Genomic DNA, 26,023 nt, shown 5'->3' with positions numbered 1-26,023 from the left:
TACTACTGTTTGTACAGTGTTTAGCAGTAAAAAAAAAACCCCATCCACTAGGTTTCCTCTGGCTGAAGAAGACTTTGTACGTAGAAGTCAAGCCAAACAACAGCCTAGTTACTGAATTTATTAGGGTCTAATACAGTACATTTGTTTGCTCTTGGCATTGAGTACATTATAATATTCTTGGTGCATATCAACCTAAAAGTATAGACAAATTAGGGAATGACACAACTTGTGTAACAGACTTGTTTTGCACTTAGGTGTTCACATACCAGTATTATTACATAATTACAGAGAAAGTTAGTATTTGAAATTCCTGTAATTAAAAATTATTTTAAAATGAAAATGAGCCCTAGCTGGTGTAGCTCAGTGGATTGAGCACAGGCCTGTGAACCAAAGGGTCACCAGTTGGACTCCTAGTCAAGGCACATGTCTGGGTTACGAGCCATGTCTAGTTTGGGGCACATGAGAGGAAACCACACATTGATGTTTCTCTCCTTTTCTTTCTCCTTCTCTTCCCCTCTGTCTAAAAAGAAATAAAATCCTAAAAAATATTAAGAATAAAAGTGAAACCCTTCTATAATAAATTAATATGAAACTTATTCCATTCCATTTATAAAGCTTATTTATGTCATTTTAAGAAGCACAGTCAGTACTCAGTGGTTGGTAAATATAGCACTCTATTTGGAAAAAATGGGGGTATATTTAGGAAGAGAACTGTTATAGAATACACATCCATATGCTACACATGTATAGTACAGCATACAGCATTACTTCCCTTCACCCAACTTATGCGAGACAGTAAATTTATTTGCTTTTAAAAGAAATCCATCTATAGAAGGTAAATTATGGGCTAATGGTTTAAATGTTAATCTGCCTCCCAAGCTGTCTGTTAAGAAATGACTATAGTGTTAGGAAAAGGATAAGAAGCTCAAGTAAATTAAATAGAAAAGAACCATGTATGTGAATAAAGTTTCCAATGATTTCAAACTAACGGAGAACTGGTTATCTAAGAGACCGCAGATGTAATCCACTCAATAATGTACGTTTCAGATGTACTAATGTTCCAATGGAATGATCCTCAATGAGGTACTTGAGCATAAATGCAATAAAAGTTAAGTAAATAAATTCTATGCCACATGATTTGAACTGTCAGCTTATTTGGTTGATGCGTTTTCTAATATCAATATTTCTTTTAAATATCAGCCTTTTGTACAAGTCCTAAGAAACAGTTACGGAGGCAGAATCAGAAAAAAAATGAAAGCAAGGTCATTACTTGATCTTGAACAACTACTTAACAGAAGCTTCCTCACTACGGAATGCACAAGACTTGTAGATTTCCCCTAATATTAACCTAAGATTCCACGATCAACTGGCTTTTTAAACATCCAAAGCTGAGAAATCAAACCCTAGACAAATACTGAACTCACAAAAGCACAATTACAAAGGCCAAGCCCGAGAAAACCTTATGTCATTTATGTATTTTAATTCTAGTTAAGACCACTTACATCCAAAATACCACCATCAGCTCTAAGGCTGGATTGCTCTTTGTTTAGACAAATATGAGCACTGATGATAAATGGCACATGTTGAACAAAAAGACTTTTTTTAAACAAATTGAGGTGAAACACACACAATCATTTTTAAGTGACCAATTCCGGGGCATTAATACACTTGTGCACTAACACCTCTCTAGTCCCCAAACACTTTCATTATCCCAGAGAAAACCTCATATTTATGAAGTAACTGTTCCTCATTCTCCACAGAACCGCCCAAGGCAAACACAAATCGGCATCTTTTTCTTTGGATTTCTTTTTTTTTTTTAAGATTTTATTTCTTTATTTATCTTTAGAGGGGAAGGAGAGAGGGAGAGAAACATCAATGTATGGTTGCCTTTTGTGCGTCCCCTGCTGGTAGTTAGCCTGCAAGGAACTGGCCTGCAACCCAGGCATGTGCCCTGACTGGGAATCGAACCGCGATCGTCTGGTTCGCAGGCCCGCGCTCAATCCACTGAGCTACGCCAGCCAGGGCTATCTTTTTCTTTGGATTTCTGACTTGTTCTTAATTGCGAATGTAATGTGTGTGTTGTTTTTTTTTTTAATACAGTAAAAAGTGAAAGCCTCTCGTCCATTTATTTCCCTCTAAGCCACATTTTCCAGAAACAGTTACTAAAAAAGATATGGTAGGCACACAGACAGACACATATTCTATCTCTTCAAATGGAAGTATATTGTGCTTGGCAGTGTAAAAATTTCAACAATCACTTGCTTGGAAACTATTGATGAAGAGTTTTCTCTCAGGGATTTTCAGTTCATTTCAGGCATACTCAAAAAGAAAAAAATACACCTGGTAACAGTATCAATCCAGTGGTTTTATGCAACTCTGCAGAAACATGTATTATTACCAGTAAAAAAAAAGAAAACACTTCACACAGAGGCACCTGCACTATGGTTCAAGGTAATAAGGAGTGACTGAGATGAGTTCAAGAAAAAGAAACTCAATTTCAGGAAACAAAAGGCAGGCGGCGGTTGGGGAGGATTTACTTTGTATTACTTTGTTAACACAGGTTAATATCAAATAAAGCTGACTTAATAGAAACCGACAAGTTCTCAACAACATTTTACCTCTGAATAATCCTCTATTCAAATTAGCCTCATTCATATCTACTTTCTGTGCACCAATGATACAAAGCTGACAGATGTGATAGATGCAATAATCCAAAGATAACCATTTTCTTTTAAAAGAAACTGGATTCATGTCTTCCCTGTTTTTGTATTTTTTGTGTCACTGATCCTAAGATGTTTACATGGGACAGATGTTCTATCTCATAGAACTCTCTAATACATAGATAAATATTTCTATTAAATAAAACTAAGGGTTGCTTGCCAGGTAATAATATCATAAAGTCATCTTGCTAAATACTGCCCTTCTCCTGGAATCTGTAAAGTCAGATATACATCTCTGTACCTCAATTTAAATCCCACTTACAGTCCATGTTTTAACCTTATGTTCATTATGGTCCAGACAATCTAAAATTACAAAATCCTATTAAGAGCAATGTTATTCTCTAAGAGATATATAATTGAGAAAATCGGAGATGTACACAAAGAACCACAATAAAGCGAGGGAGTTATATGTGAGGTTGGTGGGAAAAACCCTGATCCTATGAAAACTTAAAGGAGGGTGAGATTACCTCTTCTGGACATGAGCACTGAAGAGGAAATCAACAAACCCATACCATTTCTGTTACTGTTTTCAGAAGGCCTCAATAATACAAACCCACAACAACAGGAATCATTCCCCCACCAATTCTTCCTACAAACTCTATAGCAAACTTAACCAAAGTACTATCCACATCTATTATAAATGTCTATCTATCCATGTTAACCGACTTTTTCTTACCCTTTAAACCAGAAGAATAAAGCTTTCCATCAAGAGTAGTGATAACACCAGCAATGTTGTAAATCATTTATTACATTATGAAAATGTTACTACACTGCCATCCTGTGGAAGCCCAGCTACTGGTATTCACTACAGAAGATCATAGTTCTAATGCATTAGAATTCTGGGAAAAAATTACCATGAGAAAGATGTATACAAGGGCTGCTACTTTATTTTTAAGAACAACCTCTTTGATTTGGGACAATAGTAATCTTCTAAACAGAGTCTAAATTTCTTTCACTCTTAAATTACATAAAAAATCCTCGTGCAAGGATATGTTTATTGGTTTTAGAGGAGGAAAGGGAGGGATGGGGGAGAGAGAAACACAGATCAGTAGCCTCCCCAGTTTGTGCCCCAAGTCAGAATTGAACCTGCAACCTTTTAGTGCATAGGAGGACACTCCAAGCAACTGAGCTACCTGACCAGGGCAGTACTTTTTTTTTAAAATACAAGGGTATGAGGTGGGACCAGACAGATATAGAAAAAAATAAACCAATGCTTTTGACTTAAGGTATATAAATGAGTTTTCTACTAAGATAAAAGGCACTGAAAGGTCTAATTCAAGTTCCATTGAAATTTTATGTTTACTAGAAGCTCCTGATGTTCCTCAAACTAACATGTATTTTCTCTGTGATAAAGCATTAAAACTTATGAAGTCTAATGCATCTCTTCCTTCTGGCTGTTCCTGTATTATAATCAGCAATAAACCAGCTACCTAGTTAGTAACATGTCCTCTTAATTGTGAACCACTCTAGCAAATTCATCGAAGCCAAGGAGGGGACCTCTTATTTACAGCCATTCTGTCAGAAGTCCAGGTGACAAACCGGAACTGCGATTGGTACCTGAAGCTGAGGGCAGTTTTATGGGACTGCGCCCTTACCACGTGGCATCTGATGTTCTTATTGGTAAATGGTGACAGAATCGAGCTGAATGGTAGGACACTCAGCTAGTGTCAGAGAACTGTTTTGTGTGAAAAAACGCACATACATGATGGAAGAGACCAGAACCCTTTAAAAGTGCATTTGTGTGGGGGGGGAGGGGTGAGGGAGATCCATGTACATATAAACAAAACATATAATAAAGATAAATCAAACACACAAAAACAAGAAACTGAAAGACTGAAGTGTTTGTCTCAGGATGACAATTTAGAGAGTGAGCCAGTTAAGTAAAAAGGTGAAGAAGCTGCTGATTTTGCTTAGAAACTCTGTATGTACTTATAGATACTACCTTAAATTTTAAAATTATAAATAAAATAAGCACAGCACTCTATTAGAAGTTGTGTTTTAGTTGCAATTTGGTACTTCACATTATACTCGGGTTATTTCTCCACTATGTTTCTCCTAATAAAAAACAGTTCTAGTGAAAATTATCAGTTAAAAACAGTTTTTAGATTATGGGCCTTTACCCCTCAGCCTTTTCCTCTCTGAGCCTCTGGAACTCCTGTCTTGTCTGGCTATTCCTTTAGAACTTTAACAACAACAGAGGCAAAGAGCACTTGTGTGATAACCAGTTTTCACTTACAATTTACTTATTTTTAAAAGTCTGCAAAGTAGGAATTACTACTATTGTCATCTGACCCATGAGGGCAATAAGGCATAAAGAATTTAAGAAATTTATCCAAAACTGTACCACCAATAAGTGACTAGGCCAGGAACTGAACTGAATCTTGTTTTCCCCTCTCAAGATCAAGATTTATCTCCAAAATCCCTTCTGATTTTCACTTTGTTCTCAGGCTATAATTATATTGTAGTAATGGATTACATTGTATAATATAAGTCCCTTAGAAGAGGGTCATCTTCTAATGATCTGTGTATCCTAATGACTAGCACAAAACTTAGTATCTGTTAAACAATTATCTAGTGAACCAATCTGCTTGAATTTCCTCAAAAATAATATGGTAGGATTAGAAAACTCCTAGCACTTCCCACTTTTGCATGGGATTATTCAATTTGCTGTTATATAAATTAATCTAGCATTAGATATATTCTGTTTATAGCTGCCAAGTACAAATATGATTTCCTAAAGTTTATGGCTTTAACTTTAATTCACTCAATAGCAGAATTTTATTTAGTCACAAACTATGCAACCCTAGAATAATTTGTGCAAAACTGAAGTGGCAACTCTACAACGATTTACTCTTTCAATGATGAGTCCCAGAAAATATTACCATAAAAATATGTTTTAGGTATAATATGAAAAGTGAGTGTTACTCTCCTTACTCAAATTAACTCACCAGAGAAAACACAGACAGTATCATAAACAAATTCCTTCAGTAACACTTAAAAACCATTTATCAATACCAGAAACTAATTTCTTCCTTCTTAAATTATTGTTCTAATTTAGTCAGTGAAACACAAACCATAAGAAGTAAAATTCATATCTCTACAAATTAAAAAACAAGTCTCATTCTAAATTTAATACATGCTCATTGTAGAGTATTTAGAAAGCAGAAAAATATGAATAAACTCATGAATCCTTGCTGTCTTTTATTAATATTTTCCTGTGTCATTAAATACTTTAAAAGACTATTTAATGGCATCATATTTCATGATATGACAATACTATAATTTAAGTATAATTTATAAATTGTAGTTTCCCTACTGGGCATTTAAGCTATTTTCACAACTACCAGTAACACCACATGTCTTCATATCTTTAATAATTTTCTTATGACTTAATGTGTGATGAACTTTTATCACATTAGAAAGGTTAAAAACATTTTATATTCCTTCAGTGTTATGTGATACCTGTACATCAGTCTTTCTATAAATGCAAAATAAGATCTGGGTGTTCTGTCTTTGTGTGAAAACATGAGAATCCTATTTGTAATATAGTTTTATAAAATTTACTTCCCAATTCCACAAGTCCAAAATAGATCTTGACAAAAAATCTAACTTTATAACCCCAGCCTAATTTCTTCAAGTAGATAGGCTTTTTACCCCTTATATCCAAGCTTCCCTTATACCCTGCCCCCTTCTCCGACCCCTATACATCCACATTCCCTCCCATGCTCCCCCTTTTCCATGTGACCAAATTGACAGTTTTCCTTAATAACTGAGTCTAAGGACATGTGCAAAAAATTTTACTCCAAAGAGAATTTTCTTCATAATTATTTATAATGATTCATTTTTACTTCACTTGTTACTTAAAACCCAATGAAACTTTTGGTTAATATAATTATGAGTTTGCCATCTACCAATCCTTTTTTATTGAAATATTTCTGCTCATGAGCAGGGATAACCACTGACAGAGGATCCAAAATCAGAGGACATGTTGTACATATAAACACTTGGCAATGCTTCCATATTTTTAGGACGACTAAGTTATATTAAATTTAATTTAAATCAGATACACTCGGGGGAAGGAAGAGAAACAATTGTCCTGTGCCATCACTTTCCATCCATTCAAAAGTAAACTCTATCAAAGGGCATAAAAATCACCGGAAACACTCTTAGTTACATTAGTGGAATAAGAGAAAAGAAACGAGGAGGATGGGGCAGAGATTTTAAACACTATAAAATTATATGAGGCATTTATTAATCTAACTTTATACACATAATATAACATCCCTACATCATTTAGTTCTCTTCCCTCTGAAAAGAAATACTCTCAAGAGCCAAACGAAGAAGTATTAACTGCACGCTTTTCTCAAGTGACCAGAGAATTCCCACTCACCAAATAAAGGTGTCTTCTCAATTCTCACCCTATTAGATGTCAGCGCTAACCCTCTAAGGGAGCTCAACACTGCTCGTGTTTTAAACTCTTCGTGTGGACTTCCATTTGACCTCTTTACTAATGTTCTTTAGCTACTTCTGACTTCTCCTTTGGCTCTTCCGCTTCTCCCTGATTCATGGGCATTTCACAAAAGCCCCGAGGCCTTTTCTGCACTTTATTCCTCTGGCAATTAAATTTTCAGGACCCCACATTTTAAAAATTAAGCATATAAAAATCTTAGTTGCTCTCCTATAATCAATGATTTAACTTAATTTTTTTTCCTTCTTTATTTCCAAAATAAAAAAGCTGAAAAGTACAGTTCATCTACTATTCCCTTTTCTGATCACAATGACTGGCTATAATGTTTCAGGGTAGAGAGACATCATAGGCTGATGTATTTCAACAGTAAGCGACTTATTTCTATGCACATAGTTATAGTGAGTTTTAGCATCATGGTCTGTGAAGCCAAAACATCTAAGTTCAGACTTCAGCTCCATTACTAACTACAAGGTCTTCAGCAAGTTATTATGTCTTCTCTCGTTTCCTCATCTGTAAAATGAGGAGAGTGACAATGCCTACCCTCACTGTGATTATGAAGACTAGTAAGTTAAATACATGTAAAGAACTCATGTATTAATTATTTCAGTGGTGACTGCTGTAAGATATGCTGAAATGGTATAAATGTTTTAATAATTGATATAATTCACACTCTGTAAAATTCCCCCTTTAAAATATACCATCGAATGGTTTTTATTATATTCACAAAGTTGTATAACTATCACCACTACCGATTTCTACATTTCCTCTTCCCAAAAAGAAACTCCATACCCACTCAGTCACCCCTCCACTCCTAACTTCCTGGCAACCACTGATCTCTCTGGATTTGCCTATTCTGGACATTTTTAAAAAATCCTATTATACTGTCCTTTTGCATCTGTTAGGCTTATTTTACCTAGAATAAGGTTTTCAAGGCAGCATGTATCAGCACTTCATTCCTTTTTATGGTTGAGTAATATTCCATTGTATAAACATACCACACTTTACTCATCAGCTGATGAACACTTTGGTTGTCTTCACTTTTTAGCTATTATGAATAATGAATGCTGCTATGAACACTGGTGTACATGTTTCTGTGTGAATATATATTTCCAATTCTCTTGGGTATATATTTGGAATTACTGGATCATGTGGTAACTCTGTGATTTAAATTTTTGAGGAACTGCCAAAGTACTGTATCGTTTAATCGAAATAAGCTCTCTTTGTGTTACCGCTTTCCAAAAACATTATTATAATGAAATTATAGTATTTTACTAAGACATTGGTTTCCAATCATGACTTCTCTGATTAATTTAACCCGTAAGAATTTTCTGTCTATCATAGAAAATGACCTCTAAAGTTTAGACGCTGTTTTTCACTAAGTAACTAATTCAAGAATGTTTTCAAACCTGTTGCCTAAATATATCCCATGGTCTGAATGTTTGTGCCCCAACTCACCCCCAATTCATATATTGAAAACCTAATACCCAAGGTGATGGTGGGAGGTGATTAGGTCATGAGGGCTCCAGGGATTAGAGCACCTTTTAAAAAGAGGCCCCGGCGAGCTAGCACATCCCCCCCACCATATGAGGACAGAGCAAAGCGAGGTGTCAATACATACCAGGAAGAGAGCTCTCACAAGAACATGACCATTCTTGTGCTTGGATCTTGGACTTCCTAGCCTCCAGACTACAAAAGATAAATTTCTGTTTTTTATGAGCTACCCAGTTTGGGGTACTTTGTTAGGGCAGCCCAAATGAACTAAAAGCCCATTGTACATTACTCCGAAAAGGCTTCTGAAAGTTTAAACTGTTTACTTTGAGGATGTTCAATCTTTTCTGAATTTGAATAATATATTAAATCTAGACTAATTTCTATAAAAACAAAACCAAAACTCATCAAGAAGTTGGTAACAACACACTTATTTAAAAATGCCTTATTCTTCTTACAAATACCAAAAGCAAAATAAACATGAAATTATTTTTTATCTTCTCATGGATATAGTACTGGCCTAACAGAAATGTCTGTTCAATGAAAATGTAAATGAAACACCTCTTAGAAGTGGACAGTTGTCAGAAGTCCATTCACTTACCTATGTAGACTCTTTTGCTGTATCTCTGCATCAGTAATAACACAAATACATGCAGTGGAATAAGGTTGATAATAAACACATAACCACCCCAAGCAGATACCTATGAATAAAGTGAAATAATTTATGTTTGTAAGTTTTGTCATGATAATCTAAGCATACATAATAGGCAAAAATATTTAGCCATTTTGAGAGATGTTTAAAGATGGATTTATATAACCTACAATAACTAATTTCTTATTTTTATTCATAATATTAAAATAACATGATCCTATAAATCCAGTATGCTTGTCTATATTCACTGAAGAAATGATCAAATTTAATTCAAGAATACTGAGAATATTGTAACTTGTGAATTAAAACTAAAAGTACTGTTATGAAGAAAAGGATTTTTAGAATACATATCACAAATTTACAAACACCCCCCAACAAAAACAAAAACAACCCCCCCAGCCTTTACTCCCCCCAATATTTGGTGATAAATATATTACAAGAAACTTTATTGAGAATATAAACAATGAATGTTAGCAGCAGTCAATCAAGCAGTCAATCATCCAACTTGTAGTTAAAAGGAACAGTCAGATGACCTGGATATGCTTTGATTTCCTCAAAGTAAAAGGTGCTGCCTAGAGTATAAATGATTTCCTGTACAAATCAAGATCCCATTTAGATGTTTAGCCTATATCACAAAGTTAGAATAATTCTATTTAATCAGAATAAGTATGTTCTAGTGCACACTGATAAAGATTCTAAAGATGTTTATTTTCAACCAACAGAACTAATTCTTAAAGTATACTCAACAACAAGCAATAGGGTGTTATCAAGATCAATTTTTAGATGTGCTGTAATAAATGTTTAATTATTAACACTAGGTACCTCGAGACTATATGTTAACATATATATATATTCTAACAATGCTGCTCTTGTATACAGTATTTCAGAACCACTTGTAAGGAACTGCATTCAGTTTAAAATGCATACAACATCATCAGTTTATTGCTTCAGTTACATGCTACTTTTTTTTTCCACTGGGAAAAAAAATGTTACTCTGGGCACCTAACCAAAGGATTCCTAGTTATTTACAAAATTCAAGTCTACACTTGAAAGAGTATTCATCCACTATCACTGAGTACAAATGCACAAAATGTGCACCAGGCTTTAACGACTTAAAGGGGCACAGATAATGTGGATGCACAAATCGCATGCCATTTCTTCAAAAACAGACAAAAAAGGTACCTAATTTTATCATTATCTTTCAGCACAAAACTATTAAATAGGCTGTGATATGAAAGAAAGAAGAGATGTCACTGAAATCCAATCTTAAGTAATCTGTTGAAAACATGTAGGTAGTTTACAGGTTAACCTAGAGGAAGTGACTATTATTTAGACTGTTTGTACACTTAAAAGAAAAATTTTTATTTCACTTGCTGCAAATATATTGAGAGGTGGAGTATTAGCCATCCCCACTAAAGCAGAAGTCCCTATGGGGCCCTGGGGGTGGGGGCAGGAAAGAAAATGGTAGTAATGAAAGAATATACACTCAATAAAATTAAGATCCTAAAAACCAGGAGAAACAAAGTAGAGAGCTAGCCCTTGATGAGAAAAGAATGACAAAGAGGAGAAACTGGACTAACTGACAAAAAGACTTGTTAGACCTCCTGTAGTTTGAAATATAAAATCTTACCATATAGAAATACGATAAGCAGCAGCACACTGTCCAAAAAACAGACCCGGTTTTTACAGATTTTACCTAAAAAAAAAAAAAAAGTAACTGATATAACGAATATGTCTATTAATGCTCCTGTTGGATAAAAAAATATTAAATGTTTAGTAAACCTGTATTATAAAAAGTAAAAGTTATTTTAAGTATGTACGAAGTGTGCAGTTCCATTTAATATATGCATTCATAACACTATGCATTTATAACTGTTTGAAATCAAACATTTCAAAAGTAGCTTTGATTTTTATTCCTTGTTATTTGGTTTTCAGTAGATACGTCAAATGGTATTTTCCACGTTATATTTTTATATTAAAATTATTAATAACAATGAATTGAGAATTTAACTAAAGAATAAAAGTGTTCACTAAATCTACATGTCCATGTGGCTGGTTTGTTTAACCTTAATCTGTAACCTTTCTTCATTTGAATGTGCCCCTCTATCTCACACATTAATTCTAATTATGAGCATACATTTTCAAAAACTTTTCATTATCCAGAAATTTTCAGATGCTAAAATTAATGTCTTATTCCTAAAATAGTTTCTAAATATCCTAAAAATGTATCAGTAAAATCCTCAATTATTCTGAGCTGTAAACACAACTTACAGTAAACAAAGGTTCAAAAAGTTGACTTATTTCTAGTGCCTTAAAGAAACTAGTAAGCCCTGGCTGGTGTGGCTCAATGGGCTGAGTGCTGACCAGCAAACCCAAAGGGTGGCTAGTTTGAACCCAGTCAGGACATGCGCCTGGGTGGTAGTCCAGGTCTTCAGCAGGGGGTGCGTGAGAAGCAACCACACACTGATGTTTCTCTCCCTCCCTTCCCCTGTCACTAAAAATAATAAACACTAATCAAAGAAATAATCCCAGATAAGAATTTGTATTTTGATCTGAAAAAGCAAAATATGTTAGCAACTTCAGAAAACCAATTTTTTAATGTCAAAAACACAAGCTCTAAATACTTATGCCAAGAGCAAAGGGTCATTTTTACAATGAGTCATGTGAGTGTCCTAAGAAAATAACAGACCGAAGTTCCATTACAAGCAATTCTGTATTAAAAGAGTTATTGCCATGTCCTGATAGGAAGTTCAAATTTAGCAGTATTGTATAGCATTGATTTAAAGGAATTCTTTACGCTTAAAATGGGCCTCTACTACATTAAAGCAAAGGACAGGTGACATTCAATCAATAGTAGCCCCCCCCATCCAGGGTTTTGCTATCTAAGGTTTCCATTACTCGAATTCAACCACGGTCTAAAAATATTAAATGGAAAATTCCAGAAATAAACAATTCAATAAATAATTCATAAGTTTTAATTTTAGTCCCATTCCAAATAGTGTGATGAAATCTTGTTCTGTCCAGGCAGACATGAATCATCCCTTTGACCAGCATCTCTTTGTCCATGCTATATACGCTACCTCATTAGTCACTTAGGAGCCTTCTTGGTTATCATATCAACTGTCATAACTCTTATTTTATTTTACTTAATATAGGCCCTAAAGCACAAGAGTAGTGATGCTGGAAATTCTTACATGCCAAAGAGAAGCCATAAAATGCTTTCTTTAAAAGTGAAAGGGTAGTTCTCAACTTAATAAGAAAAGGGGAAAAAAACCCATAGGCTGAGGCTGCTAAGACATACAGTAAAACAAACAAACAAGCAAGCAAGCAAGCAAACAAACATTCTATCTATGAAATTGTGAAAGAAAAAGAAATTCGTGCTTGTTTGGCTGTTGAATTTCAACTGCAAAATTCACAGCCACAGTGTATGATAAGCGCTTACTTAAGATGGTAAAGGTTATAAATTTATGTGTGAAAATTTTCTGGAAAATTTTCAAAACCTAAATCTTTTAAAATATATTTTACTGATTATGCTGTTCATTGTCTCTTTTCTCCCACTTTTATTCCCCTCCATTCTGCACACCATCTCCCACCCGAAGTTCGTGCTTATGGTTCATACATGTAAATTCTTTGACTTGTCCATTTCCTATACTATTCTTAACCTCCTGCTGTCCATTTTCTACCTACCATTTATGTTTCTTATTCCACCTTTTCACCCTCTCTCCCTCCCACTCCCCCCACTGATAACCCTCCATGTGATCTCCATTTCTGCGAGTCTGTGATTCTGTTCCTGTTCAAGTTGTTTGCTTAGTTTGTTTTTGTTTTTGTTTTGGTTTGGTTGTTAATAGTTGTGAGTTTGCTGTCCTTTCACTGTTCAAATTTTTTATCTTCTTTTTCTTAGATAAGTTCCTTTAACATTTCATATAATAAGGGCTTGGTGATGATGAACTCCTTGAACTTGACCTTATCTGAGAAGCTCTTTCTCTGCCCTTCCATTCTAAATGGTAACTTTGCTGGATAGAGTAATCTTGGATGTAGGTCCTTGCCTTTCATGACTTGGGATACTTCTTTCCAGCTCCTTCTTGCCTGTAAGGTCTCTTTTGAGAAATTAGCTGATAATCTAATGGGAACTCCTTAGTAGGTAACTGTCTCCTTTTTTCTCTCGGTGCTTTTAAGATTCTCTCCTTATCTAAATTGTTGAGAGACCACATTCACATAACTTTTATTATAATATATTGTAATTGTTCTATTTTATCATTGTTGTTAATCTCTTACTGGGCCTGATTTATAAACCAAACTTTATCACAGATATGCATTTATAGGAAAAAGCATAGTTAATATAGAGTTTGGTACTATCTACCATTTCAGGCATCCACTGGAAATCCTAAGATGTGTCCCCTGTGGATAAGGGGGGAGACTACTGTCATTCAAGACAGTATGGTATTGGTGAAAAGAACAAAGATCAATGGAAGAGAATAGAGAGCCCACAAACAGACCCAACACAAATTAGTCAATTGACCTTTGATAAAGGAGAAAAGGCAATTCAATAGAGAAAGGACAGTCTTTTCAACAAAATGGTAGAACTGGACACCTACATGCAAATAAATGAATCTAAACACAGACTTCGTTGTACCCCTCACAAAAATTAAAGCAAAGGGATCATAGATGTAAATGTAAAACACAAAATTATAAAAGTTTTAGTAAACAGCATAGGAGAAAATCAGGGTATCCTTACTCTGGTGATTTTTTGGGGGTTGTTGTTTTTGTTATATACAATACCAAATATATGATCCATAAAAAAGATATTGATAACTGGGACCTATTAAACAGAGTAAATAGAGAATATTTCCATTATCACACAAAATTCTATTGAAAGCATTCCTCTAAGGTCTGCAAACATGCTGTGTTCAGGTTTACAGTATTAGAAGACCTAAATTCTGCTTGTGCTTACTCAGGATGTGGAAAGCTAAAAAAGGTCATTTTAACCACAATGAGAAAACCTACAAAATAGTACATTTCTTTATGTTTATCAGAAAGCTAAAGTTACAAGGTGAACAATAAGCAAGTGCTAGAATAGCTTGGGATCTAGACACAGGGTAGTTGGCACCCACAAGCTCTTTTCCATGGGCCTCTACCAGGTTGTCATATTGTTAAGAACCAAAGATGACAATTCTCCCCAAACCAATCTATAGACAAGGTACTTCCAATAAAAATTACACTTGGCTTTTTGGGTAGATGTTGATAAGCCAAATCTAAAATTTATATAAAGCAAAGCACTAGGAAGAGTCAAAACAATTCTGAAAAAAGAGGAATAAAGTTGAATTACTCATGCTACCTGATTTTGAGCGTTTTTTATAAACTAATAAATACAACCTGGTATACTGTCATAAGGATAGATACATAACAGATTCCCAAACAGACCCAATGTATTTTGTCAGCTGATGCTGACAAGGCTCCCGAGGTAAACAATGCAGTGGAGAGGGAACTGCCTTTATGATGTGGGATCAGAGGGACACACCCTGAAAAAGAGAACCTCAACCCCTTTCTTGCACCACAGGCCATACATAACCAACTAAATATGGATCAGATTTTAATGTAAAACCCAAATTTATTCAATTTCTAGAAGTAAAAGTGAGAAAATGTTTGTGACCTTGGAGTATGCAAAGATTCTGACAACACACCAAAAAAGCAAGAACCATAAAAGAAAAACATGATAAATTGAACTTCATTAAAATTTAAAAATTCTGCTCTTTTAGAAAGATACCATTAACAAAATAAAAAGACAAACCTCAGACTGTGAGAAAATGTTTGCAAAACACACATCTGATAAAAGCATTATTTCCAAAATATATAAAAACTCCTTCAGCTCAATATAAAACAACCCAACCAAAACATAGGCAAAAGTCTGAACAGATGGGAAATAAGCACATGAAATGATGTTTAATATTAGGCATCAGGGAAATGCAATTACAACCATAAGATATTATTATATACCTACTAGCATGGCTAAAATAAAAAAAAAATTGAACATACCATGCAAAGGTGAAGCAAGTAAATTCAACTCCTCATACTCTAATGGAGGAGATGCCAAATGACACAGCCACTTTGACAAACCAGTCAGCAACTTTGTGTAAAATGAAAAACATACTTATCATGCAAACCAGCAATTTTGCACCTAGGCATTTATCCAAGAGGAATATTAATATATGTCAAAATGAGGAATTGTATAAAATTGTATAAATTTACAAATTTATAAAATTGTATAAAACAGCAAATATTTGTAGCTGTTTACTCACACTGCCAAAAGCTAGAAAAAATAACTATATAAATACATCCATACAATAGAATATTGCTGAGCAATAAAAAGTAAAAACTACTAAAACATGGAACAACATGGATGACTCTCCAAGTATTACACTAAGTGAAATAAGCCAGACACAAAGGGTTAACCCTTACTGTTTGATTCTATGCATTCTGAAAAAGAAACTCCCAAAGATACACAGACAGAATTAAATCGCTGGTTGCAAAGAATACGAGTGAAGGAGAGGACTGATTACAAAGGCACAGAGGAAAACATTTAAAAAAACACCCCAAAACAAAAACAAACAAACAAACAAACAAAACAACCCACCACCTATATGAGACAATACGATAAGCACAGTTTCCAGTACTATTTTATCTGTATTAGCACTGTTGGAGGTGAGCAGTAACAACAGAGTAACAAACGTGCACGCATCATGTTCAGTGTTCTCACAATATTCTATACCTTTATAGGTATTAACTTATTTAAATTATATTAGATGGATAACTAATATTCCATCTTATAGTTATGAAATACACTTGTAGTTTAAAACACCCTCAGTGGTACAGCTAGCATTTAAACCAAAAGAAATTAAGCCATGGCAGTTTGGCCACCAAGATTGTACTGTTTTTTATTTATTTTAAATCCTCACCCAAGGATATGTTTATTGGTTTTAGAGAGAGAGGAAAGGGGTTGGGGAGGGGGGAGAGGGGGAGAGAGACGAGAGAGAGACAGACAGGTATTGATTAGCTGCCTTCTGTACATGACCTCCTGACTAGGGATCGAACCCCAACTTCTTGGTATATGGGACAATGCTCCAACCAACTGAGCCACCTGGCCAGGGCAAAAAAAATGACATTTCTTGTGAAACACATAAAATTAGGTTCTTCATAGTAACAAGTATAAATGATGGTGGCACGACAAATTCTAGAAATTGAAGCAAAAGACATACAAGCTAGAATTTTATAGCCAGCCAAGCTCTCAATTATAAGAAGCAACAGAAAAACAGGTTTAAATATGAAAGGAAACTTGAGAAATATTGTACTCATAAGTCTTTCCCAAGAAGTCTCCTAGAGGAATATCTCCATCTAGCTGAGATATACTATGCATAAAAATGTATAAATAATATTGATTTATAAAATATTATGTACTAATACATTAAATACTTAATAACATAAAAGTATATAATTAGCCCTGGCTGGTGTAGCTCAGTGGATTGAGCACAGGCCTGTGAACCAGAGGATCACGGTTTGATTCCCAGTCAGGGCACATGCCTGGGTTGGAGGCCTGTTCCCTGCAGGCCAACTCCCAGCAGGGGACGCACGAAAGGCAACCAATACACTGATGTTTCTCTCCCTCTCTCCTTCCCCTCTAAAAATAAATAAATAAAAATAAAATCTTAAAAAGAAAATAAAAATAATTTTAAAAAAGTATATTTAATTAAAGCCACATATCAAAACCTGTATCATGCTCAGTGAGAAATGACTCAACAGCTTTTCCTTTAAAATGAGGAACAAGGCAAGGATGCCTACATTTGCCACTTTTATTCAACATAGTACTTAAGTTCTAGCCATAGCAGTTAGGCAAGAAAATAAATAAATAAAAGGCATCCAAAATTGGAAAGAAAGAAGTAAAATCAACCCTGTGTGCCAATAATATAATCTCATATGTAGAAAACCCTACATTCCGGACTTCTGCCAAGATGGAGGCATAGGTGGAAACACTGTGCCTTTTCCCACAACCAAGTTTGGATACAACAAAAGTTTTGGAGAACTAACACACACCCAGAGGCCAGAAAACCGAATTATACGGAAGTCCGACAGCTACGAACCGTTCAATGGGGACGGTAAGAGAGGTAGAGCCAGCAGCGGAGCAGGGTCGGGCAGGACAGACCTAGGAGCGCAGGCAGCCCGGAACCAGTCGAGGTGTGGGGCAGACTGACCAAGGTCGCACATTCGCGCGCAGTGAGACGGACCACGCAGGCCCCAGGAGGCGAACCCAGTGGTGGAGGGCTGACAGCGGTGGCACACTCGCGTGCAGTGGAGCAGGGCGAGTGGCCCTGGTGACGGTGGTGGCTGCGGTGCTGGTGGGGGTTGCAGAGGCAGGTGCCGGAGGGAAGTCATTGTCCCTCTTTGACCCTGCCCCCACATACAACGTCACAACCCAGCGACTGAGTTGCCCTGCTCCGGTAAAAACCTAGGGCTCCGTTCCTGCTACTTAACAGGCAGGAACAGCCCCAAAGATGGTGCAAGAACTCAAAGTCCCAGAGCCAATAACTCTAAGCGACCAACAGATGGCCAGCCTCTCAGAAGCCCAATTTAAAACACTATTTATCAGGATGCTCACAGAATTGGTAGAGTACAATCACAAATTAGAGGAACTTAGTCACAAATTAGAGGAACATATGAAGGCTAAACTAATTGAAATGAAGGGAGAGGTCCAGGAAATCAACAGCGATGGAAAGGAAAATGGGACTCAAATCAAGGGAGTGGACCAGAAGGAAGAACGAAACATCCAACCAGAAAATAGTAAAGAAACAAGAATTCAAAAAAATGAGGAGAGGCTTAGGAACCTCCAGGACATCTTTAAACATTCCAACATCCGGATTATAGGGGTACCAGAAGGGGGAAAGAAACAGCCACAAGTGGAAAATGTATTTGAACAAATAATAAAGGAGAACTTCCCCAGTCTGCCAAAAACAATAGNGGAGAGAAGCATCAACAAGCCCTTATTATATGAAATGCTAAAGGGACTTATATAAGAAAGAGATGATGAAAAATATCAACAGTGAAGGGACAGCAAACACAGTTATTAACAACCACACCTAAAACAAAAGCAAACTAAGAGGACAGCTAGATCAGGAGTAGAACCATAGAAATGAAGAACACATGGAGGGTTAGAAACAGGGGGGTGGGAGGAGGAGAAGGGGGGGAGAAGGCACAGAAAATAGCATAGATGGTAGGTAGAAAATAGGGGGGAGGGCGAGAATAGTGGGGGAAATATAGAATCTAAAGAAGTTGAGACACGTGGTTATAAACTAAGGGGGGAGAAGGGTGGGGGAGGGAGTGTGCGGGTGGAGGGGAATGAAGGGGGGAATAGAACAACTGTAATGGTATAATCAATAAACTGTATTTAAAAAAAAAGAAAACCCTACATTCCACACACACAAAAATTATGAGACTAATAAATGAATCCAGCAAAGCAGCAGGATACTGCTGCTGTATAAAATAAAAACCAGCTGTATTTCTATACACTAACAATGAACAATTTGAAAATTACCAAAAAATTCAAATTATAATAGCATCAAAAATAATAAAGTACTTATGACTTAACTGTGAGGTAAGACTTATAAAAGAGGTACAATGAAAACCATAAAACACTGCTTAAAGAAATTGAAGACAAATAAATGGAAACACATCCCAAGTTCATTCACAGATTGGAAGGCAATACTGTTACCATGACAACACAGTTATGTGCTACAATGGTGAGTTTTTTGGGGGGGTGTGGGGCAATAATAGACTGCATACAGGACAGTGGTTATACTAGAATTAAAAAATTCCTATCACTTCGTAATATCAGAGCTGTTTATAGGTCACAACACAATGCATTACTACTGTGTTTGTGGTGATACCAGTATAAACAAACCTACTACTCCGCTAATCATATAAAAGAATACCACATATTATTATGTACAGTATATTACACTTGATAATAAGAGACTATTACTGCTTTATATATTTACTACACTATACTTTTTAATTATTGTTACAGCATACTTTTACTGCTTATAAAAAAAGTTTGCTGTAAAACAGTATGTGGTGTAACTCAGGCAGCAGCCTCATGCATCTCCTGCTCACACGGTTCCTGACTGCCTCATTTTCTCTTGTGCTTGATTTAATCTTGTGTTGTTTTGTGAGATAACATGCTGCATGGGTTTGTAACCTAGAAGCAACAGGCTACACCTTATAGCCTTCGTGTTTAGTGGACTCTACCATCGAGGTTTATGTAAGTGCATATTATGATGCTCAACACAATGACAAAATCGCCTAATGATGTGTTCTCAGAACATATTCGAGGACTATATAACAACAACAACAGAAGATGTAAGATATGTGTACTGGAAATATCAGAAGGAGAACAAAGACAGAAGAACAGAATATTCAAAGTGGTAATGATTGAGAATTTCCCCAAATGAATGTCAGACACAAAACCACAGATCAAGGAAGCTCAAACACATAGCAATAAATGCCAAAAAACCCTCACGCCAATTATACCTAGGCTTAACTTTCCCAGACCACAGAAAATCAAAGATAAAGTCCTAAAAAAGGCCAGTGGAAAAGACACCCTAACTGCACGGGAACAGAGATCAGGATCACATGACTCCTACTCAGAAACCGTACAAGCAAGAGGAGAGTGAAACAAAGCACTGCCACAGGGCAACACACCAACCTAGAACTCTGTACACTGTAAAGTTATCTTTCAAAAGTAAGGGAGAAGCAAGGCATTGCTCAAACAGAAATTGAGGAAATTGGTTGACAGATTCACCTTGCAATAAATGTTAATAGAAGTTCTTTAACAAGGAAAATAATATATATCATAAACTTAGATCTACATGAAGAAAAAAGCAAATATGGAACAAGATAAAATACATTTTTTCTTAATTGACCTAACACAACAATTTGTTGAATAACATGTATTCTACTATATGTGTTTATTAATGTATTTCACATACATATCCTTATATATAAACAAAATGAATGACAATAATATTGCAAGGGACAAAAAGAAGGAATTAGAATTATTTTGTTATAAGGTACTCACCCACACCATCTGTGAAATGATACAGTGTTAAGTATAACTGCTAAGAAAGGAAAGAAAATGGAGTAGCTCAATTAAAACCACTCAAGTCCGAAAGAGTGGAGGACAAAAACACAAAGAACAAAGTAACAAATAGAAAACAGCAACACATATGGTGAATACTAATACAACTAGACCAATAAACACTCTGAATGTCAGTGTCAGTCTAAGTGTACCACCTGAAACAAACTGTTGGGGAGAATCCCAAAACAAGACCCAACTACATGTCTGCAAGAAACCGACTTTAAGCTACATATAGGTTAAAATAACTAGATGATAAAATAAATACCATTCTAACACTTATCAAAAGAAAGCAGGAGTAGCTACATTAATTTCAGACAAAGGAGATTTACAAGCAAGAAAAGTTATCAGGGATAAAAAAGGGCATTACAGAGAGACACTTTTGCCTCCTTGCACAACCAAAAGAAGGACAACAACAAATTTAAAAACAGAAAAACAACCAGAACTGACAGAAAATCGAACTTTGTAGAAGTCTGACAGCCAAGAAGTTAGCGAAGAAACATTCATCCAGACTGGCAGGAGGGGCAGAGAGGACTTGCTGCAAGGTGGCAGCTAGTGGAATGGGTGATCCCACATTTGCGTGCTGGTAAGCCGGGAGGAACAACTGGGGAGAGAGACAGACCACGCAACCCAGGGTCCCAGCGTGGGGAAGTAAGGCCTCAAAACCTCTGATTAAAAACACCCGTGGGTGGTTGAGGTGGCAAGAGAAACTCCCACCCTCACAGGAGAGTGCACTGGAGAAACCCACAGGGTCCTAGAACATACACAAGCCCACCCACCCAGCAATCAGCACCAGAAGGGCCCAATTTACTTATGGGTAACATGAAGTGATTGAAAGACAGCACAGAGCTGAGCAAGTGGCACTGTTCCCTCTCAAACTCCTCTCCCACATACAGCATCATAACCTAGTGAGGTGGGTAGCCTTGCCCTGACGAATACCTAAGGTTCCACCCTTTATATGTGACAGGTGCTCTGACACACACACAAAAATATGGCCCAAATGAAAGAACAGATCAAAGCTCCAGAAAAAATACAACTAAGAGACAAAACAGGTAGCCAACCTATCAGATGTACAATTCAAAACACCAGTAATCAGGGTGCTCACAGAATTGGTTGAATATGGTCAAAAATTAAATGAAAAAAAAAATGAAGGTTATGCTAAGTGAAATAAAGGAAAATGTACAGGGAACTAACAGTGATGGGAAGGAAACTGGGACTCAAATCAACACTGGGGACCAGAAGAAAGAAAGAAACATTCAACCAGAAAAGAATGAAGAAACAAGAACTCAAAAAAAAATGAGGAGAGGCTCAGGAACCTCCAGGACATCTATCTTTAAATGTTCCAACATCCAAATCACAGGGGCACAAGAAGGAGAGGAGGAAGAGCAAGAAATTGAAAACTTATTTGAACAAATAATGAAGGAGAATTTCCCCAATCTGACAAGGGAAATAGACTTCCAGGAAGTCCAGGAAGCTCAGAGTCCCAAAGAAGTGGATCCAAGGAAGCACACACCAAGGCACATCATAATTACATTAGCCAGGATGAAAGATAAGGAGAGAATCTTAAAAGCAGGGAGAGAAAAGGAGACAGTTATGTACAAAGGAGTTCCCATAAGGCTGTCAGCTAATTTCTCAAAAGAAACCTTACAGGCAAGAAGGGGCTGGAAAGAAGTATTCAAATTGATGAAAAGCAAGGACCTAGATCCAAGATTACTCTCTCCAGCACAGCTGTCATTTAGAATAGAAGGGCAGATAAAGTGCTTCCCAGACAAGATAAAGCTAAAGGAATTTATCATTACTAAGCCCTTATTATATGAAATGTGAAGGGGACTTAATTAAGAAAAAGACAAAAAATATACACAGTAACATGGCAACAAACACAAATTTCAACAACCAAACCTAAAAAAAATAAAATAAAAATAAAGAACTAAGCGCAAAACTAGAACAGGAACAGATTCACAGAAATAGAGATCACATGGAGGGTTATCGGTGGGAAGAGGGAGGAGGAAGGAGGAAGAATGGGGGAAAAGGTATAGAAAAATAGACAGGGAAAGGTTAAAAATAGTATGGGAAATGGAGAAGCCAAAGAACTTGTATGTCATGTCCCCATTGACAAGAGCTAAGGTGGGGGAATGAAGGTGGGAGGGGGGTAGAGGATGGAGGGGAATAAAGGGGAGGAAAAAAATGGGACAACTGTAGTACCATAGTCAATAAAATATATATATTAAAAAAGGGCATTACATAATGATTAATTCTCCTAGAAGACAATGATCGTTGAAATGTATGCACCTAACAAAAGAATGTCAACTACATGAGGAAAAAACTGATCAAATTGCAAGGAGAAAGATGAATCCACTATCATGATTCAAAACCAGTCTCACAGAAAGGGACACCTCACACTATCCCATTAAAGAACAGAAGAATATATATTCTTCTCAAGCCCACATGGAACAGTCACTAGGATAAACCATATTCTGGGACATAAAACAGATTTAACCAATTTAAAAGAATGGAAGTTATATATTGTGTATTCTCAGCCCACAATGGAATTAAACTAAAAATCAGTAACAGGAAGATAAATGAAAAATCTCAAAATACATGGAGATTAAACACACACTTTTAAATAACACATGGGTCGAAGAAGAAATAATAAATTTTAAAATATTGTTAACTAAAAAATAAAAACACTTTTGAAAATTTGGATGATGCAGAGAAAGCAGTGCTTCTAGGAAATTTTACAGCACTGAATGAGTGTACTGACCTAAATCAATAATCTAAGTCAATAATAACCTTAGGAAACTAGAAAAAGAAGGAAAATTTGAACTCAAAGTCTGTGGAGAAGTTCTGCCTTGGGTTCCTCAGCCTTTGCCGCTTTCCTGCCTAGCAGCTTGAAGAATAAAAAAGGAACATAGGAAGGAGGGAAACCCAAAATGCTATAAATGTCCTGAAATAAACCTCTAAAAAAGCTTCACTATTCACTTGACTCAGAAAATCCCACAATAATCATACAAATCAAGAAGTTCAAATCTTCATGAAACTGCCCAGGACATCAAGGGTGTGCATCTCTGAAAAGCCACCAAGCACTTGAAGGATGTCACTTTACAGAAGCAATGTGTGCCATTCCATCGCTAGAATCGTGGAGTTTGGTAGGTGTGTCCAAGCCAAAGAAATGAGTCTAGACAGAGGGCTGATAGCCCAAAAAGAATGCTGAATTTTGGCTGCACGTGACTAAAAATGCAGAGAGCCCTATCTGGTGTGGACCGAGCACCAGCCTACAAACTGTGAGGTCGCCAGTTTGGATCCCAGTCAGGGTACATGCTTGGGTTGCAGGCCAGATCCCCAGTTGGGGGTGGGAAGAGGCAACAGATTCATGTATCTCTCACATATTGATGGTTCTCACCCTCCCTCCCTCCCCCTATAAAAGTAAATAAATTTTTTTAAATGCACACAGTAATGCTTAAGGGCTGAGACGTAGATCGTCTGGTCATTAAATGCATTGAGGTAAAACTCCCAAGATGTGACGTGGACTTAAAAGAGCTCGTGGGCAGATCCACCCATACATGAACCTTGCCTGCCACATTGAGACGATTCTTACAGAAGAACAGAATGTTCCTAAAGCACAAGAGGAGGTTGCACAGAAGAAAAAGATATCTCAGAAGAAACTGAAGAAACAAAAACTTAGGGCCTGGGAGTAAATTCAGCATAAAATAAATGCCAATAAAAGTTTTAAAAAATCCTAAGTAGAAGAAGTAAGAATTAGAGCAGAAATTAACAAAACTGAAAACAGAAACTCAGTAAGAGAAAAAAAATCAATGAAACTCAAAACTGGTTCTCTCACAGTCAAATCCTTTGAAAGATCAACAAAATTTGTCAAGTCTCTAGCCAGGCTAAGAAAAAAGAAGACATTAATTACTAATATCAGAAATGAAAGAAGAAATATCACTATAGATCCTATGAACATTTTATTTAAAGAATAAAGGACTGCTATGAACTCTATGCCCCCAAGTTTTGAGAACCTAAATGAAATGAATCAAGTCCTAAAAGACAAAATCTTTTAAAAAATCATGCAGGAAATAGACAATCTGAATAGGCCTATATCTATTTTAAATATCGAATCAATTAAAAACTGTCCAAAACAGAACACACCAGGCCAAGGAGGGTTCACTGCTGAATTCCACCACATATTTGAGGAAGAATTTATAACAATTCTCTATAATCTCTTTCAGAAAAGAAGCAAAGGGAATACTTTGTAACTCATTCTATGAGGCCAACATTATCCAAATCCCAAAACCAAACAAAGACATTACAAGAAATCAACCAACGACTACCTCTTATGAACACAAATGCAAAAATCCTCAACAAAATATTAGCAAATCAAATTCAACAATGTATATACAAATTATATACCATACTCAGTTTAGATTTATCCCAGGTATAAAAATCTGGTTCAACACTTGCAAATTAATTAACATAATTCATGACATCAGAAGGTCAAAGGAAAAAACTGTATCAATAGGAAAAGAAAAAAAATTTGAAAAAAATTCAACATCCATTCACAGTAAAATCTCTCAGCAAACACAGTGGAAATTCCATTAACTCGATAATAATATATACAAGGGAGGACCTAAAAAAACCCTGGAATTTATTTATTAAAAAATGTGTATTTATTCTTACATGTTTAAACTTTAGTCACCTTCAAAATACTCTCCATTTAATACACCTATCAAGATATTTTTTTCCCCACTGCTCAAAATAATTTTTGAACTTGTCAATTTTGATGCCTTTTAGTGCTTTTGCCTTTTTTTCACCTCTTCCTCATTAGCAAATATTTCCCTTTGAGGATTTTTTTCCATCCAGAAAAAACAAACAAACAAACAAACAAACAAAAATATCACTTGGGGCAAGATCCAGTTAATAGGGAGGGTGGGACACACAGGGTCATGCCATTTTTGGTCAAAAAGTGCTGAATACTCAGTGCACTGTGGACAGGTGAGCTAGTAAATCACCCATCATGAAATGGGTAAACACACTTCAAAAGAGCCTTCACAAAAAAATTCACTGAGGCTGCATGCAGCCTCTCACACCACCACCAGCTGGAACACTGATACAGATGGGTTCCTAGAACACTCACCCAGCAGGAGAAGCCTGTTCTGCTAGGGGCCCACCCTCCAGAAGACAATTCTGGTTTTCTTGGGTGCCCCCTCATATTCAAAAATCTCTAGCTAACACAGTTAATGGTAAGAAGCTTGACGCTCTCCCACAAAGACAAGGAACAAGGCGAGGATGTTCTCTCTCACCACTCCTCTCAACACTGTACTGGAACTACTACCTTATATGAAAAGACAAGAAAAGGAAATAAAAGGTACACAGCAAAACAGTGTTAATTTTGCAAACAGAATAAAAAATCTCAAGACACTGAATCACATTTCAACCTTCTTAGTATTTCTGACCCTCCTTCCCCCACAAAAAAAGAAACAAAGAAAATCAATGGCTTGTTTTTTGATACCCTCTTTTTT

General features: G+C 36.1%; 1 protein-coding gene across 1 annotated transcript in view; it reads right to left on the bottom strand.

Moving 5' to 3' along the window:
- STT3B (STT3 oligosaccharyltransferase complex catalytic subunit B) overlaps positions 1 to 26,023 on the bottom strand; it is a 92,588-nt gene that overhangs the window by 23,043 nt on the left and 43,522 nt on the right. Inside the window, exons 4-5 of the mRNA XM_037070845.1 lie at positions 10,959 to 11,024; positions 9,278 to 9,377 (exon numbers count right to left, since the gene is read on the bottom strand). Coding sequence (XP_036926740.1) covers positions 9,278 to 9,377; positions 10,959 to 11,024 — 166 coding nt within the window. The remainder of the gene's footprint in view (positions 1 to 9,277; positions 9,378 to 10,958; positions 11,025 to 26,023) is intronic.

The sequence above is a fragment of the Sturnira hondurensis genome, unplaced genomic scaffold (genome assembly GCF_014824575.4).
Source record: "Sturnira hondurensis isolate 20B ecotype Veracruz unplaced genomic scaffold, ASM1482457v3 Scaffold0019006, whole genome shotgun sequence".
NCBI classification, from domain to species: domain Eukaryota; kingdom Metazoa; phylum Chordata; class Mammalia; order Chiroptera; family Phyllostomidae; genus Sturnira; species Sturnira hondurensis.
Note: the sequence above shows the minus strand (reverse complement) of the source record. Positions and strands in the feature narration are given on the sequence as shown.